The sequence below is a fragment of the Diadema setosum genome, chromosome 9 (genome assembly GCF_964275005.1).
Source record: "Diadema setosum chromosome 9, eeDiaSeto1, whole genome shotgun sequence".
NCBI classification, from domain to species: domain Eukaryota; kingdom Metazoa; phylum Echinodermata; class Echinoidea; order Diadematoida; family Diadematidae; genus Diadema; species Diadema setosum.
In genome coordinates, this window is record NC_092693.1 from 30,879,008 (window position 1) to 30,897,862 (window position 18,855).

The 18,855-nt window shown below is 36.9% G+C and overlaps 1 protein-coding gene across 1 annotated transcript; it reads right to left on the bottom strand.

Annotated features, from left to right (window-relative positions):
* Positions 1 to 5,756: 5,756 nt before the first annotated feature.
* Positions 5,757 to 16,580, bottom strand: LOC140233129 (uncharacterized). Its single transcript, XM_072313245.1, has 6 exons — positions 16,337 to 16,580; positions 14,474 to 14,723; positions 13,596 to 13,860; positions 12,008 to 12,134; positions 10,977 to 11,021; positions 5,757 to 6,910 (listed from the first exon to the last, which is right to left on the bottom strand). The coding sequence occupies exons 1-6, from the start codon at positions 16,418 to 16,420 to the stop codon at positions 6,665 to 6,667; spliced, it is 1,017 nt and encodes a 338-aa protein (XP_072169346.1). The 5' UTR covers positions 16,421 to 16,580; the 3' UTR covers positions 5,757 to 6,664.
* Positions 16,581 to 18,855: the final 2,275 nt, after the last annotated feature.

The following is an 18,855-nucleotide window of genomic DNA, read 5'->3' on the forward strand; positions in this document are numbered from 1 at the left end:
CGGGCCATAGAGTACACATACTCGGCTGCAGTGGCAAGAATTGGAAGCAAGTTGTAAAAACTGAAAATTTTTGCGTGCATGAAACTTTTGCCAATTTCACAAGCCGAGATTCACGAAAGTAAAATGCATGTGAAAGTCTTTGTCTACACGAAGCATTGCACGCACTCGGCAAATCACAAAAGTTTCATGTCGCGAGTGTTTCTAGTTTTACAGTAATATAATTCCCATTATATGCAAAAAAGTCAAATAGTTTCTTTGATGAAGCTGACAGACTTGTTGTGGTACGTTACTTTATGCAAAGCACAATGTGGAAACAAAGAGATTCAAAGTCAGGGTTATATTAGCAGAACAGGTAAGTGTCTTTAATATTTTACAAATGTGTGAGTTATAAAATGAACCTAACAATTGCTTTGAACACCTAACATTTCAGAATATATATAAAATTGTCACTGGGGCGACAAAACCTTGTATTTCAAAATTTGGTGAGAATCACTGTTGTGGATTAATTGTTGGATAATCAGTCAAGTAATTTCCTGTCCAAATCCTAGCCGTCTTACCCCAAAAATGACGCCACCATGGCATGTCAAAAGAGAGGCGATCATATTTGTTAAGAGTGCATTGGCTGCCATGTTTTATTGAAGCCTTGTTAAATATGCACATATACATACATAGCATAGGCTATCAAAATACTTTAGTGTACCATTGTCTGACATTTTCAAATTATTTTTGACTCACTTTATTAGATGCTGTCAATTCATTTTTAGTTGTTGCACTACATCTGTGCCTTTCATACATGTGTATTTTGTCAACTTCAATTGCCAGAGATAGCTGCAGTTATCATGTGTGCATTAACTTTTGATTGCTCTGTATGTAAATCTGTTAAGCATTCTAGACAGCCTTGCTAATGACTGGTGCATATTTAACAAGACATACAATGTATAATACAGTGCACTCCCGTTATAACGAACACGGTTATAACGAAATTCCGGTTATAACGAAGTAAAAATTTGGGCTGCAATGTCATCCACTCTATGTATTTCTATTGTTTATTTGTTCGGTTATAACGAAATTCCGATATAACGAAAGAAAACTGCCGGTCCCGAGGACTTTGTTATAATGGGAGTCCACTGTATATTTAGAGAATAAAGAATTGGCATGGTGTGAATGTGTGTGTAAGTATGTTTATGTGTATATTTCACAAATGATGCGAGAGGACAAAGAACTATTTAGAAATGCCATTTGCTGGTTATTTTTTATTATTTTGAACACATTGAGTTGACATAAAACACTTTACTAATAAACAAATGTATATACAATAACATGTACGTGAAACTGTATTTATATATTCTATAATATACTGTATTATACATACATAAACATATTCATATATGGGTTTGTATGTCTCTGTATGTAACTCTTGATCAACTGGTTTTATTGCAGAGGGAGTGTACAAGCATATCAGTATTTTTTTTTTTTCTCGCACACCAAATACAGAAAGTGTGTAACAAGTGAATGCCAAGTTATCATGGGTAAAAACAGAGCAACACTTGTGTTTTTGTTGAAGCTTGGAAGATTTCACAGTTTAGAATGCAAATTAATGCCACTTCTGCCACAAATGTATCAAATTTACAGATTCTAAATATGTTTGATTTATTTATTTCAGTTTGCAAGTAGGTTAAAAAGTTTTCAAATGAATATTTCCATGTTATGTATATTCATTTTGCATTCACCACCGTCTGCAATACAGTTTTTCCTCCTGTCAAAAATTTGTCAAATATTTAGATACTAAAGAACTGAATGTTTTCAATAATATATTTAAAATGTATTTACCACATGTAGATTTTTAGTTGCACATACAGTATATAGGTTTTCAAATGAACATTTGCCAGTTCGATTCAATGTGCGTTCACCAGTTTCTGCAGTAAGACTACTTTTTTTTTTTCCGTATGAGCCAAGCCATTCAAACCAGCCCCTTTGTGAAATCTTTTACACTTGGATATTGTAAAAATGATGGGAAGCATATCCTAATAATCAAATGTCTCAATATCTTGTCTTCTCATTACATTTACCACTACATGTATTTTTTTTTTTTTTTTTTTTTTTTTTGGGGGGGGGGGGGGGAATGTTCTAAGGATTTGGAGTACAGTGCACTCCCGTTATAACGAACACGGTTATAACGAAATTCCGGTTACAACGAAATAAAATTTAGGTCCGCAACATTATCAACTCTATGTATTTTTATTGTTTATTCATTCGGTTACAACGAAATTTCGTTATGACGAAAGAAAACTGCCGGTCCCGAGGACTTCGTTATAACGGGAGTCCACTGTATTAAACTTCTGTTCACAGAGGAATTTGATTAGCTGTCTTGAATACTGTATTGCTGACGCATTCATATCGGAATTCAGTATGCAAGTCATACAGTGAAATACAATATGTAGTGAGAAGTTGATACCCTCTTTTCCTAAAAGAGCATCTATGTGAGTGTATTTTAATCATCAAATACATGTCTTGGGTATCCAATGTATTTGGTGTGACAAAATTGGGAAAGCAACTTGTGTGTGTTTACATGCATTTGTATTTATCTGAAGTTGATGTTCATATAGAATATAATATTTAAGATGCATGTATGTCTATGAGACTGCATGAAATCAAGAAACTTGTAACGATATTATTTTTTTACCAGTAATCAATATCTGTAAAACCTGCAGATGACAGAATAAACAGATTTAATTGAAAATGCTGTAAACTCGCCTTTATTTGTACAATGGCATTTATACAACTTTTCATGTGGCATTTTCACATACATTTTGTCAATGGAACTACATGTTTGACTCTTACACAATCATATCAGCATTTTGATTACATTGGCATACTCTGGCATGATTTCTGCAGAATTTGTGTAAATTTGCTACATCAGGGAGCCCTTTCAACAACAAAAGATCAGACATGGCAAGAAATCTCTTTGAGTGGCGGTAGGCTCAGGTGCATTTTCTTCTTCTTTTTTTTTTTTTGCATTTGTTTCATAATGGAAATGAAGCATGTAAAAACTAATTAGTATATAGAATCTTTGGAAAAATGAGCAATTTCTGGTGCAGATACTTATTGATAACATGATCTATTTCAACAAGAAGTAGCACGAGTACATTTTATGGTTAAAAAAGTAGAGCTTTGGAGCAATAAGCATTTTTCTTGTGATGAATATTCAGTTATAATGCCAGAAATTCAGCTAGGAATTACATAAATGTCAGCCCTTCAGCATTATGTCTCTCATTGTGTATCCTGTACACTGTCAAGTGTATTTAACAAATATGTATGTAATAAACCTTGCAAAGTCAACACACAGGCACCAGAGAAATTTTGTGGACTTGCATGAATGTTCAACTTTCTCAGAAGTCAACAATATAACATAATAAAAGAACAGAAAAAATTCAGGACTTTTTCATCAAATCAACTTTCACGATTTGATGACTTAACGCCAGTGCTTCTCAACGGGTGGGCGGCAAAAGCTCTCACAGGTTGGCCACGATATCTTCCCAAAATAAGAATAAAAAAGATTTGTATTCCTTGTACACATGCAACTCTGCCTAAAAGAACTTTGTAGGGGCCAAAGTGGGCCTTGGGTTAAAAAAAGGTAGTGAAGCACAGATTTATGCAATGTCAACTTATGTAGGGTTTACTACGTATAACCAGGTCTGCTAGGTTGACCCTTTTAAACTCCTATGCAGTATATTCCACATGCAATATCTGCAGCTGCTTTAACAGGTCATACCACTACAAACACTATTAATATTCTTAGTGTACACCAATTACACTTAAATGCATGTCCCTTGCAAGTATGGAAGCAGGGATGTTTCAAATTTACGGATATTTTCTCTTTCAATGTAGCAAGCTATAGTTTTCCCTTACCAGTTGAATACATGTATTTGTATACTATAACTACAGTCAACCTTGCTTCAGTTGAATCTATTCGCACTGAAGAAATAGCTTTGACATAAGGAAACTTCAACTTATGAGGGATTGAAATCAATAGAATATAAAGAGGACTTGAAAAGACCTTTGACTTGGGTGATTATTTGACTTATGCGAGGTCGGCTTAATATAAGCAAGGTTGACTGTATATCAACACAATGGTAACACAAATACACATACTGCATGTTGGTATGATAAGATTTCTATCTTACATAGTCCTGGATGATCTTTGAAGTGGCATGGAAGCCATGTGTTATTGCTATTTCATCATGACATAGCTTCGTAACCAGGAAAGAATGGCAAGTCTGTCAGACTCTTCGCTTGGTTACCTAGTACAGGTGTATGTACACACATATCACTCTATCAATAAGTATAAAAATAAGCCTATTTTCAGCTGCTTCTTACTGTACAATTCATGGCACTGTTCTCATAAAGCACTTCACACAATTGCTATTATGATGGCAATAGCATAGCAAGAACCATTAACATGACACACGACAGCATGGACACTGTGTAATATACAATAAATATCTACATTTGTACAGTAACTGTACAAATGCGCATGTAACTGTTAAGATCCAACAGACCATTTTACCGATGTTGCAAATTGATAAACATTGACCCTGAGGACTTCATAACAAGTGATACAAATATTTTTTTTTGACACTATTTCAATACTTGGAAGCAGCTTTACATGCACGTGTTGGTGCTATACTGAGCAATTCTTAAGCAAGCCTTGTAGTTGTGGGGAAAACTTAGTCCAAAGCGAAAACTTCAATACATTAGTAACCATGTACATATTTCCGTTTCAAATGTATGTACCGTTAGCTAATGGAAGCCCTTTGATTAATGACACACACAGTATTCAATTGAAGGACAAGTCCACCTTCAGATACATGTGGATTGAGTGAATGCAACAATATTAGTAGAACACAGCAGTGAAAGTTTAGGGAAAATCGGACAATCTGTTCAAAAGGTATGACTTTTTAAAATATCTGCGCAGTCACTGCTGGATGAGAAGACTTCTACAGTGTATGATGTCATATGCGTACAACGAGTATAGTAAAATAGAAAGTATCTTTCTGCAATTTCATGTGAACTACATGTATGTGCATGAGCATTTTTGTAACACGTGTTTGTGTGATTGAATGTGTGTGTGTGTGTGTGTGTGTGTGTGCGTGTGTATGTGTGCTTGTGTTGCATCTGTCCTATGTAAATATGTTACTATTATACTTCTTGTTAATATGCTTAAAACCTTAGTATGTTTTGTTTTATATGTTTATTCGGGACCCCTTTTTTACAAGCTCTGCTTCTTTTGGGGTCCCAAACCATTCATTATTCTTAATGCTGTATCCTTTTGTAAAATGTCAAATGTTTAATGAATTGGTTAAATAAACTTGAACTTGAACTTGAAATAAAAAGAGAATTTTAAAAAACTTCACTTTTTTATTAAAGTGCATGTTTCTTTCACTTGTTACTGACACACGTTAAGGGTAATATCATTCCCTCTGCCTTCTGAAAGAGAGAAGTCAAAATGTTCTTTTGTTATGCGAGTAAAGTGAAAATATGCTGAATTTTCTTTATTCTTTCTTTATATTGTTGTACACATGTGACATCACAAGCTTTAGTAGTCTTCTCACCCAGTCTTGAGTGAGCAAAAACGTCAAAAATCCATAACTTTTTAACGGATTGTCTGATTTTCCTCAAACTCTCATTGATGTGTTTTATCAATATTGCTGCATTCATTCAACCCACATGTCTATGGAGGTGAACTTGTCCTTTAAATCAAAAGGTAGATCTCTAGGTTTTGCGTATATGATAATGGCTCCTGCAACTCCTGTGTTATGGCAACTAGAATCAAGTCTGGCAATACTGACCTGGTACCCATTTTCATTTATCTGTACATGTACATCATATAAGAAGAATATTGGTCCAACTTATCTACTGCTCATCAGGACATGGCAAGTTACAGGTATTACAATTTAGTCACCACTCATCATCACAAAATTTGGAATAAAACTGTTCATAGCAAATCTTTATGGAATACTTGAAAGACTGTTTCACCAATATGTGCTGTTTTTATCTCATATGAAAGAAGGATATTGGCAGCCTGATCTATGGAGATGCATTCAGCTGTATCTTGTGGGTTGATAGTTTACACATATCGAAGAAATGAATGACAAATCAAAACTCTTCAATGTATTAGTGTGGGAATGCATTCTGCCATAGTTTCCTCAAAAAAAAAATGTATGTCAACAAACTTTCATCAGGTTTCTACTGCCACAAGAGGATATACAGCATATTCCCACCTGTGTGTTCAGCACTCTGTTTACAAGGCTTAAATTGTCTGTTTGTTTATTTTGGGGCTTTTTCACCCCTCCTCCACATTTCTATGATTTTCAGCAGTCATAAACCAAGTCAATACATCAAGCTCTACATACAACTCCTGTGTCCTGTTATAACAAAGTCCTTGGGACCGGCAGTTTTCTTTCATTATATAAACGTTTTGTTACAGCCGAACAATGAAGTATATACAGATATATAATATATAAATAGTGATTTTGGGACCTGAATTTTTACTTTGTTGTAAAAAGGTTTTGTTAAGTAATTGTTATAACAAGAGTGCACTGTACCAAGATTTTTCTTTCCTATATCTTCCCATATCTTCCTATATCTTTCTGGTGCTCTTCCGTCATGAGCCTAGCGCCTCCTGTCTCTTCTTCTCTCTCTCCTGTCTCAGCCGTTCTCTCTCTGCTTTCATCTGCTCCGCCTCCAGCTCCCTCCTCCCCAACTCCTCTGCGATGTGCAGCTTCTTCAGCGTGGCCCCCAACTGCTCTGCCCTGGCCCCACCCCCAAGGCCCTTCTGCCATTCGGAGATGCCCTGCAGAAGCTTTGGAGGCAGCTGATCTGGTTTGTTCAGCTGGGTGCCTTTGTCATCCTGGAAATTCAGTAAAGCAGTACAAATCCTCAATTTTTTTTTTTTTTTTTTTTTTTTTTTTTTTTTTTTTTTGGGGGGGGGGGGGGGGGGGGGGTTCAAATGATTTAGCCTCATATTATTCCGCATGACACAGGCAGCCTAAAAGTACTGACCTTCATTTCACATACTTCTGTGGAATGCAATATTCATGAAGTGGTGATCATTATGATGATGATAATTAATTTTTTTTTTTTTTTTTTAATGATAATGCTGCAACTGCCATGGTGGGCTTCTGTCATAAAGAATACTGACATGACAAACTCATGTGAAAACAGGATATTTCCTCTTGCCCCTATGACAAAAGTCTCTGATTTCTCTTCTTTTTTTCCTCTTTTTTTTTTTTTTTGCAAACCCTGCTATAACATTGCAACATAACCCAGTAAGTTTGATGGCCTCAACAAGTTAGTCACAGCATGAGTCTGTTGTGCAATGATCAACGATGATGGTTACAAAATAGTTGGAATAGTAGTAATAATGATTATGACATCTAGAAGCACTCAAAGAGTGCAAACCTGTGCCAACAGTGAACCCATACATCCTCAAAATACAAACAAACAACAAACAAACAACAAAAAATAAAACAAACAAACAAACAAAAATCTTGGATCTGGATCATGATTGGGGGGGGGGGGGGCATTTCACGCAGTGTTTTGGTCAGATATTTTTCTGACGAGCTGTTAAAAGCTACGGAAATCCTTGCATCTGATTGGCTGAGAACAAATTTGTCAGACAACTTTGTCAGACAAAGTACTACATGAAATGCCCCCCTGGATCATGATCTGGATGGATCGGCACCATAAATTCAACACCTGTTCCTTTTATCAAAATGGACATTGATTATGCTGAATATGTCATTAAAAACTGTCCGTAACATTTTATATTTTAGTAATGTTGCTGACACCAAACACTGGCAATACAAATCTTCCTCGGTAGAAGATGCGACAGGATGATGACTGATCAACTGCTCATAATAATGACAAGGGAAATACTCTGAAAAAGAATGTTACAGGTTAAAATCACATCAGTACCGTTGATAATGATGATTGTGATGACGATGATGGCAACAATTAACTTTTCATGTGAAGGATATGTGACTGAGAGACTCCTAAAACACAGTGAAACAAGACTGCCGAAGGTCTGAATGAAACTCGAGAAATATAGAGAAAAAATGTATGTATTATCTTACGTCATCTAACATATGGCTGCCTTGAAATGTACAGCCTAGTCATGCGACTGTAATGTTGCTTGCATAAATACGTTCATGTGGTTTTATGCAAAAAATGTCATTATTTCCTCTTTTCTTTCAGAAGAATTTTTCCCAACATAAGGAACAATGTGCAGTGACACTTCCTCAATATACCAGAGGAAGTTGATTCTCTTTCAAAATGAGGTAGCAAATTGTATCTTGGGCATTTTTTCTTTTTCACGTGTGTGTATATGTACACCATTATACATATGTATAAACTTGAGGATTGCTCAGTAAATGGTGTCACAGCTGTCACATGACCTACATAGACAGCTATTCCCAGGTCCGAACAGGAAGACTGATAATATGACTCACTGACACTGAAACTGTTGACTTTTTTTTTTTTTTTTTTTTTTTAGATATAGTGCTTGTATTTAACCTTCAGTAACAAAACACTCACACAAATGTCACACGGGGCAATTTCCTGGTAGGCCTGAAATATAACTTTTGATCTGCTACAACGTACAATGTATGTCAGATTTCAATTCTCTGTAGTTTTATTACAGAAGTAATCCTATATCCTATCTATGTATCCCATCTAGATATGAAGTTGGAATAAAGGAATGAAAGTAAAAGTGGTTTTTTTTTTTCATAATTCTGAAAACATTAATCATCTCAAACTGGTGTTTGGGACACTGCCCAGGCAGACAATGGTGTGTCAGGGTATCACAGTGACAATATTCCACATAAACTGATGATGGAGGTCAAGGGAAGATTAATTTGGTGTTATGTATCATAGTTTGGACTGGAGTGCAATTGCAATAAACGCAAAACCCATCACTACATGCAGTGCTAATGAATAAGCAGCTGTTAGAATTATAACCAACCGTCTATAGATACCTGGTTTGTCCTGTGCAAAGTATATGGAGCCCTCAGATTCCGGCAGGAAATGGGTTAAAAGCGAAGCTTTTACCTTTCCTGTGCTTTGTGCACCATCCGCACAGATGCCGGAGTGCTTTCTTTGCCCATTAGCATAGATGCATGGAAACTAATTGCCAGTGATGAATAGAGATTACCCAGTCTTCCTAATCTGGTTATCCCTATTGTGTCACCACAGCCTTTATGTTGGACTGTGGCAAGTTGTTACACCTGAGTAGGCTTACTCAACAAACAGCTAGGTCAAGTTTAGAGGGATTACTGAACGCTGATGAAAAAGTTTCACACAAGGTTAAGCATTTAAAGGGACAGCCTTTATGTTAGACTGTGGCAAGTTGTTACACCTGAGTAGGCTTACTCAACAAACAGCTAGGTCAAGTTTAAAGGGATTACTGAACGCTGATGAAAAAGTTTCACACAAGGTTAAGCATTTAAAGGGACAGCCTTTATGTTAGACTGTGGCAAGTTGTTACACCTGAGTAGGCTTACTCAACAAACAGCTAGGTCAAGTTTAAAGGGATTACTGAACGCTGATGAAAAAGTTTCACACAAGGTTAAGCATTTAAAGGGACAGCCTTTATGTTAGACTGTGGCAAGTTGTTACACCTGAGTAGGCTTACTCAACAAACAGCTAGGTCAAGTTTAAAGGGATTACTGAACGCTGATGAAAAAGTTTCACACAAGGTTAAGCATTTAAAGGGATGGTACAGTTTTAGGTGAGATGGGGCTTGAGGTTTCCAACATTTTTTTATGATGATTTTTTTTGCTTGTTGTTGAGATAATGAAAAACCTCTTAACAAATAAGAAAGAGCATACAATTCTAACAGGAATTCAAGGTTTATTTGATGAAAATTGATTTTGAAAGGGCTGAGATGTCAAAAACAAAGCAATCGTACTAAAAGGTGGGATGCACCTTTTATTAGAATCACTTTGTTTTACTTTGTTTATCGATTTCTCAACCACTTCAAAACCGATTCTCATTAAATAAAGTTTGAAATCCTCTTAGACGTGCATGCTTTTTAACATTTCATGAAGTGGTTTTTATTTTGCAAAAAAATAAAAGTTGAATTCTCACCTCAACCAATACTATACCATACCTTTAGAGTGTCTAAGCACATAAAGGGTTATTGGAGAGAGATTAAATGCAATAATGAAAAAAAAAAAAAAACACACAGCAGTAATGGAGTGATATAGAATGAGTGAGGTGGTAAGAGAAAATATTATTATCTGCCAACAGCTTTCAGGTGCATGTGTGTTGCATGGTATGAACATGATGTATACCTTGGAAGCGGAATGGAACACATGGAACACATGGAGTTGATCACAGACACATGATGGCATGTGTCGTTTTGTGTAGTCTACAGACGCACAACCCACTTTCAGCTGATGTAGCCACAAGCCACAAGAGATGAGTGAAAGATTATGGAAAATATGTTGCACAAGTAGAACTGTGACAGCCAAGAATACAGAAACTCTTTCTCTATAGCTTTTTTTTTTTTTTTAAATCATCATCGTTGTTCATTATGGCAGTCTGCACAGTGCACTCCCGTTACAACAAACATGCCGTTATAACGAAATTCTGGTTGCAACGAAGTAAAAATTCAGGCCGCAACATTATCCGCTCTTTGTATTTTTATTGTTTATCTGTTCGGTAACGAAATTTCGATATAACAAAAGAAAACTGCCGGTCCTGAGGACCTTGTTATAAGGGGAGTCCACTGTAGTGACAGTTCTTTGAACAGTATATCTCCAAACATCAATGCAAATTTATATTGTACATTGGCTGTAAACAATGTACCAGTACAAACAGTGCGCTTTTATGTAAGGACTGAGGTGTGGGCTTTCTGTAGACTACACTGAACTGCTATGGCTGTGATGTAACACACTTTGGGGAAGCATGCTTACCAGTTTGAACATCATGCTAATTTTCCTGGCTGCGCGAGCCCACGACTTCACACAAGGGGGAAAAAAGTATTAAAGAAGCATGGGACATTACATGAAGATCAGGGGTCAAGGAATAAGTAAGAGAAAAATGAGGCAAGAAAGAAACAACAAGTAGAAGGACAAAGCACATTTAGGCAAGCTACACTTTGCATTACTAGAAAGACAAAGCGCATTCTCACAAGCTACTTTTTGTATTACAAGCAAAAAATGTATCAGCAGTACTGAAAGACAGAAGTCATCATGTCAAATTATAGACAGAAAAGAACTGGCAACTATTTCACTGAAATTAGTCATCAACTAATCATGAGAAATATGTAACTCATCAACAGAAGAAATATACAAATCAAGGTAAAAGATTATAAAAGTAACTACTGGTAACACAATGAAAAACATGTTAATTGCTATGTATTCTACTCTAATATACTGCTGAAAATCTAAGATATCAATATAAAACATATTCTCTCTTCTACAAACACAAAAAGAGAAGTCTGCATTTTAAAGAAAGATATCAGGATATCAACAGCATACATAACTATCTAAGATTAGAAATGTACTAAGAGTATAATGATTCATTAAAAGAAAAAAACAAAAAACAAATGCAGATTCACAGGATCCATAAAACCAGTGCACCCTTGCTATCATATAGCAATTGTGCTGATCACTCCACAGAGGTACTGGGTGTCATACAATGTATGTCAACCTCTTCATGAATCAAAATCATTCCAATCAAATATCACTTTGCCATATGCAGTAATTTGCAATGAACGTCATACTGCATATTTTGTCTATTTTTTTTTTTTTAAGGATGTTTGGGGAAATATCTTATGACTCAACACTTAAAAGCTTGATTGTTAATTATGCGCATCTCATAACTGTGAGGACCACATCCAGACTAGGTTTATAGAAACAGGAATGTCTACAATTAGTCATCTTTTTGGGATTGAAGCTAAGGACATTGCAAAAAGAGAAGAAGAAAAACAAAAGTGACATACCACTTGTGCCCTGAGTGCCAGATCCTCCTCCTCTGCCGTCTTCCCAGGGGGCGCCGATCTCGCCCTGGCTTGATCCCGCTTCCACTGTTTCCATTCCTCTGTCGGGTTGACAGGTGAACCCAGATCACTGTGTTTGTGTGTGTAAACAAACATTTATGATTCATTGATTAGTGCCTCAATCTAGTCCCTTAATATCACTGAATATGATATGTTACACTGGTGCGTCAGCATGCAGTGGCTGATTGGGGGGGGGGGGGGGGGACCAGGGGTGCACCCCCTCTTTATTTTCTGTTAAAACAAAAGAAACTAGAGAAGCACTCTGAGAGTGCAGACCTCCGCCAAGCATGCAGCTCATTTCCACCACTAATCTTGTTCTTCCATAGAGATATCAGTGATTTCCACCCATACGCACTGATAGCATTGTGTGCTGAAAGTCGCCCGATTTCCCAATATAGAAGCCTTTGTTACATCATAAACCCTCAGCTGCACGGCGTGCCTCGCCCTAGCAGAAACTAGAGCACGCACTTAAGTGCGCGCATGCAAACCTCAAATACACGTAGCCTGAACTCCCAAGTTCATTGACCCTACCTGCCAAAATACAAAAAAAAATCCTTCATAAATTCCCCCAAAATTCTTGGATCACCACCAAAAGTTAATCGTTTGTTACTTGTGTCATTCTCAACCTTTCCTGCAAGTTTCATCCGAATCTGTTCACTACTTTTTGAGTTATTTTGCACACGGACAAACAAACTAACTAACAAATGAACAAACAAACCAACGGTAACAAAAACATAACCTCCTCCCTTGGCGGAGGTAATAAAAAGAAAAAAAAAAGGGGGCGTGTACCCCCACTTCAATTTTGTAAAGGCGCCTCCCCTTTACGGAATTCCTGGATCCGTCCCTGCATCAACACTTGATTTCCATTGGTACACTCACCATCACCATCATGTATTGATGTAATGACAGAATGGAGCATCAGGTTTTCAACTCTTTACACCTCTCCTCCAATGTACAGAATGATACCATTTGCAACTATATGATTATTTGATGCAACAGATGAAGAGCTTGATCACAAAATGAGTTAACTCCATTCTTGTTAATGTGAGATATTTGTGATTAAAGCTGCTAAAAAAAACCCGAAGAACATAACAAGAAAACATGGGATACTTTTTCACTAATCATAACTTCAAAAATATTCCTTGTTACACTGTAACAAAAGAGGTATCAATTGAAAGGTTATATTTTGCTCTATCTGATGATGGACTTACTTGAAAATTTTTTTAAATGGCACTTAATTCGATCATTTTGTGATCAAACTCTTCAGATGTACAATCTTATTGTTTTCTTTATAGAAAATGGGCAATTTAGTGATTATTTGTGCATTAATAAAAGGAAGACTCCTGTTGCAAAAACAATATCTCTTTAATTTGATCTGTTCATGGAAATTTACCATTACCACAGTTTCTTAGAAATATGTTTTCATTTTATGACTGATTTTGATTACACCCCTGTTGTCTACGTGTCTAATTGTAATCCCATTTTAAAGAAGTCAGGTTGAACATGGAGTGGTAGCATGCTGGGTACTTACCAGTTAGCCCACAGCGAAGTGTACTTCCCTGGCTTAAAGCTTGGAAACATATCATTGCCCTGGAGGGGTGGACACTTTTCCGCTGGCTTCCGCTTTGTGACCTCCTCATACTTGACCATCATCCCCCGACCCTTGGGGGTCTCAAAGTAGCGCTTGCCATTGATTATGCCGCAATGGTGGCCAACAGGGTCATCCAGTTGAATTCCAACATACAGTTGCGGTGAGATGATTCCTTCATCAAGTGGGCCAACAAATTTGACCACACCTACAAATGTATAAGAAAAAGAAGAAGAAGAAGAAAAAGAAAGAAAAATATCAGCACAAGTTATGCAAACTTTTACTTACTTCCTCTCTGGAATTGTTTAAATCAAAGTTCAAAGGTCCTCCTCTTACATTTATCTTGGGAGTATTTCATGAAGCGTTTTGTCAGATATTTTTTTTGACAAACTGTTTATAAGCTACTAAAATCCTTTTATCTGATTGGCTGAGAGCAAAAATGTCACAAAAAATATTTGACAAAATGCTTCATGAAATGCCCCCCTGATGAAATGCTAGAGGTCATGAGAAAAGATAATCTACTTTTGTTACCATAGTACGATCAAATACATGCATTATTCTTGGTTTTTTTTTTTAATTGATGTACCTTCCTTCCATTAAAAATAGCAGCATAAACATGCATAACTTGAGATAACATATTTGTAGGCTTCACATCTGACATTAATTGTATCATGACGTTGATATTTTGAGAATGGAGCAAACTAACCATTTCATTGAATGAAATCTGCTGGAACGACTAAAACAAACAAACAAACAAAAAAAACCAACATCAAAATCCTACATCTATAATCTCAATAGTGATTGTGACTGTGACTGTTTACCTGCGTATTCACCCTTAGCTGTCACTCGATCCCCAATTTTTATCCACTGGGGCTTGGCATTTAGCTGCAACTGCTGGTAGCTGCTGATGAAGGCATTCCCGCCCTGCTGCCGCGCTGTCTTGGACCGGACCTTGGCGCCGATGCGGCCGACAACATCAATTTCCCTGACAAACTTGTTGTGGAAGATCCGACATGAGGAACAGTGGCAGAAGAAGCCACTGTGGTACGAGGGGTTTGCACTCCAGTGAGGCTGTGAAATACATTGTAAAACTAAAAGGTTGTTGTGCCTTTGAAGGACAAGTCCACCTTCATATAAAACTTGTACAAATGGGGATTGGAGTGAATGCAGCAATATTAGGATCTGGACACATCAGTGAAAGTTTGGGGAAAATCGGACAATCCCTTCAAACGTAATGAACTTTTAAAGTATCTTCACAGTTAGTGATCTACTGCTGGATGAGAAAACTACTACTGTACTACAGTGTGTAATGTCACACTTGTAGAACGAGCCATTATTATCATTATCACTATTATTATTATTTTTTTTTTGTTGCTGTGCATTGTTTTGAATTGATTCCTCGAAAGAACGGCAAAAATTCACCCAACAAACTGATACAAAATAGCTTCACATGGTAAAATATGAGTGCTACCAACATCTCAACTAGACAATTAAAACTCAATCGGGCAATAATCAAATTTATCAAGGACACATAAAGACCAGCTCCAAGCCCCTACGCAAAAGTAAATCGAAGTACTGTAAAACGAAAAAGTAAAAGCTTGCAAATTACCTTGCACTGTGCACATTTACTTTTCATTTCTATGATTTTTGTGAATGACAATACAGTACTTTTGTATAGTTGCACATGAAATTTAACATGTACAAATATTTGATTTTAAGATATTTGTGATAGTTCAGTGGAGCACTAATTGAGTAAATATCACTGAGGGATTAAAAAATCTACCCTGCAATTTATTTGCAATATTTAACAGATTTAGGGGTGTTGGAAGAAAGTCATTGCAATTAAATTGCAAATATTTGCAAGTTGCAATAGTCTATTGCAACTTGCAATTAATTGCAACTTTCTTGCAACACCCCTTAGAATTTAAAGGTGCACGGTCCCGGTGTTTTAGTCAAATGCGTACGCGGGTGCACGGCGCAAGTTTCCTATAGATAGAGACCTACTCCTCTTTAGCGCTTACGCTTTGGCCCACTTCCCCGAGTCCGAAGAAGTCCGATCCACGCACTGTATAGTCAGTGGTCCGATCACAGTTCCGCTCCTGATTCGGCTGAGGGGGATGACAGCTTTAGCAAACCCCAACTTCTTTTGTGATGTCATAATAACAAGCACATATGCACGCACCCTGGCATTACTACAGACTGCGCAATGCACAGAGAAGACAACGAAGGCAACGATACTTAGCAACCCCTACGCACTTTACTCTTGATGACAGCTCAACTTCAGTAATCTTCGTATCAATGCTAACGGTGATTGGCAGTATCATCAACAGCGCCCTCTACACTACCGGGACTATGCCCCTTTAATATAGGGCCTATTCTTTTTCTTCACGTTCTTGTTCTCCTCCTTATGAGTTGTGAGATTTATCTCCTCCCTTATCAAGATTAATATGACAACCCTCTTCTGGCAATCCTCCTTTTGAAATGCAACAGCCAAGAATAAGATGGTCAAATATTAACACATGGCCATGGGAACTTTAGTGAGAAAAAAAAAAAAATGGTAGGCCCTACCTAACCAAGTCTAAGACCCTGTATTCTTCCTAACATAGTTTCTACTCAGATTAAATTTGATAGGTTCTACTCTAAGTCTAACTGTTAGTTCTAAATATGAAAGTAACGCTTCAAACCTTTTTCCTCTGGGGCTTTGGGACAACTTTGCGTCTTTGAACTTGATTCTGTGGCTTGAAAGTCTTCTTAGCAGTATTTTCCATGATCTTGTGTAGGCCTATCGGCCCTCCTTGTCAAAATCTGAACAGTTCAGTCCACACCCTCTGTTACGTTAGAAATACTAAAACTAACGGTAGATCTCGATACTTTTTAATATGCTTCCATTGCTTGTTTGTTGGTCCTCCATTCGGTTAGCAGATGCGATATTACGATAGAACGATTCGAACTTCAAAGTCCTAGATTCTATCTAGATCTAGAGAGACACAGTCACAGGCCCACTCCCGAAGACTTCGAAGAAAGTCTACTCTAACGTTACAAAGAGCATCAGCAGGCGGGGCGTGGCGGGCAGCTCAGCGGGACCGAATGGGGAGCTAGCTGGCTATGATGATAGGAGCGACGAGAGAGAGATGGGCCGGGGGCCGGGTATGGGCAAGGAATACCGTTATCCTGCTCATGAACTAGCACGCACCAGTGTAGCACGAAGACTTTCGTGCATAATGTTGCTATGTCGACAATAAAATCGAAGGGACTCCGCCATTGCACACATAGTCTTTGCTCAAGGGTTACTCTTCCTCCCCTTCACTCTCTCCCTTCCCCTCCCCTCCCCCTCCTCTCCATCCTTCTCCTTCTCCCCCTATCCCCTTCTCTCTAGACGTCCGCCACTGAAAACAAACAAATGAAAAAACAACCAAACAAACAAACATGCAAAACAAAATCACACAAAAATAAAGCAAAACAAAACAAAGTATTTTATTTGAAATATTATGACGTTTACTATTTGAAATATTATGATGTTTTATAATATTTGAAATATTTTGATGTATCAATATGAATGTATGTTTGATGTATATAGGGTAAAAAAAAAATGCCAGGGGAAAAAAAACCCCAAAACAAAACAAAGCACTCTTCACCATCAAAATTTTATGAATAGTGCGAAGTTATGACAAGATGCGGCAAACAAGATACACAATGTACTTCTAAATGATACTTGTAATTAACTATTTTGCCTATGCTATACCCAGTGTGGATGCTATAAGATACCATTACCCACAACAGGTACCACCTGGGGGGGGGGGAACTGCTATATTCCAAGACCCCCTCCCCCATGAAAAAAAAAATCAGAACTTGAAAATAAATAAACAAACAAGCAACCAAACAAACAAACACCCAGACACATACACTTCCAAAGGTGTGTGTGTGTGTTCATAACCTAATTTGGTGGCGGATCCAGGAATTCAGGGGGGAGCGCAAAAAATATTTCTGATGCTGCTTCCGGGTTTAATCAGCTGACAAGCAACTGGGAAAAAAAACAAAAAAAAAAAAAGACTCGTGACCATGCAATTTTTTATTTCTGTTTCTCATGCCACTTTCAGGTTTCATCGACCGACAAGCAATTTTTTTCCCCCTTTCATTCCTTTTATTTTTCAAAAAAATTAAGGGGGGTGTGTGCCCAGTGCCCCCCCCACAGTGGATCCCCCACTGCTATTATAACAGTTAAAAAGAAAGAAATCAGCTCAAAAGAAAACTGAAAGACTGATTGCATAATTAAGTTAGGCCTAATGATATCAAAAATGTAAATGTTTGTGATCAAAATTAAAAATAGATAGTGCGAATAATAGTGCATTTTTTCATTAAAATTGCGTACATTGTACTGTATTATAGACACCACCAGGTTAGGTCCCTACATTAACCATGCACACATGGAAGTCTTTACTAAATTTTCTTTTTATGAGAAAGAAAACATGATGACAAGCAACCAATATCATTGTTTTGAAAAATGGAAGTTCCATCACTAGACTTGATATGATTTCGACAAAATTACTATAGTGCATGTTCTACTCGTATATAATCAACACTATTGTTCCACAGTGAACACTTTAAGAATGATATCAGTAAAAAATGTAATGGGATATAGTCACATAGAAAAATATACTCTGGATATATTGACACTAATAAACATCACCAAAAAATCATGTAACTCGGATAAACATTATGAAAAATTTGAAAAATCACATGACATTCAATACGAAATTTGTCTGCTTTCAAATATCTTTTTCTATTATGACTGGTCATTCGCAATGTGACTACTGTATAAGCTGTTATTTTCGCGTACAGATATTTTTGCGAATTAGAAGGTGACAGACATTTTCGCGAGATGTTGATTTCGCGAATTGACACCAACGCTATCTTGCATGTATTGTTACTCTAGTGTATGGCGACATTTTCGCGTGTTGTTAAATTCGCAATCCAACTGTGATTCGTGAAATTCGCGAAAATTAAACTCTCGCAAAAATAGCCACTTATACAGTATATTCCTAAGAGTGTACCAGTAGCTAAATAATATCCCCCACTCTTTTTTAGACCTAATCGAGGGATGAAGTTGTGAAATGACAATTTCAAAAAGGCCTTTCACATAAATTGTATGTAAAAATTTTCTCCATTGGTATATATATATGTATATATATATATATATATATAT

Coding starts and splice junctions, on each gene's coding strand:
- LOC140233129 (XM_072313245.1), bottom strand. CDS start 16,420: ATGGAAAATACTGCTAAGAAGACTTTCAAGCCACAGAATCAAGTTCAA. Junction 13,861..14,473: donor AGCTAAGGGTGAATACGCAG/GTAAACAGTCAC, acceptor ATACATTTGTAG/GTGTGGTCAAATTTGTTGGC. Junction 12,135..13,595: donor ACTTCGCTGTGGGCTAACTG/GTAAGTACCCAG, acceptor ACACAAACACAG/TGATCTGGGTTCACCTGTCA.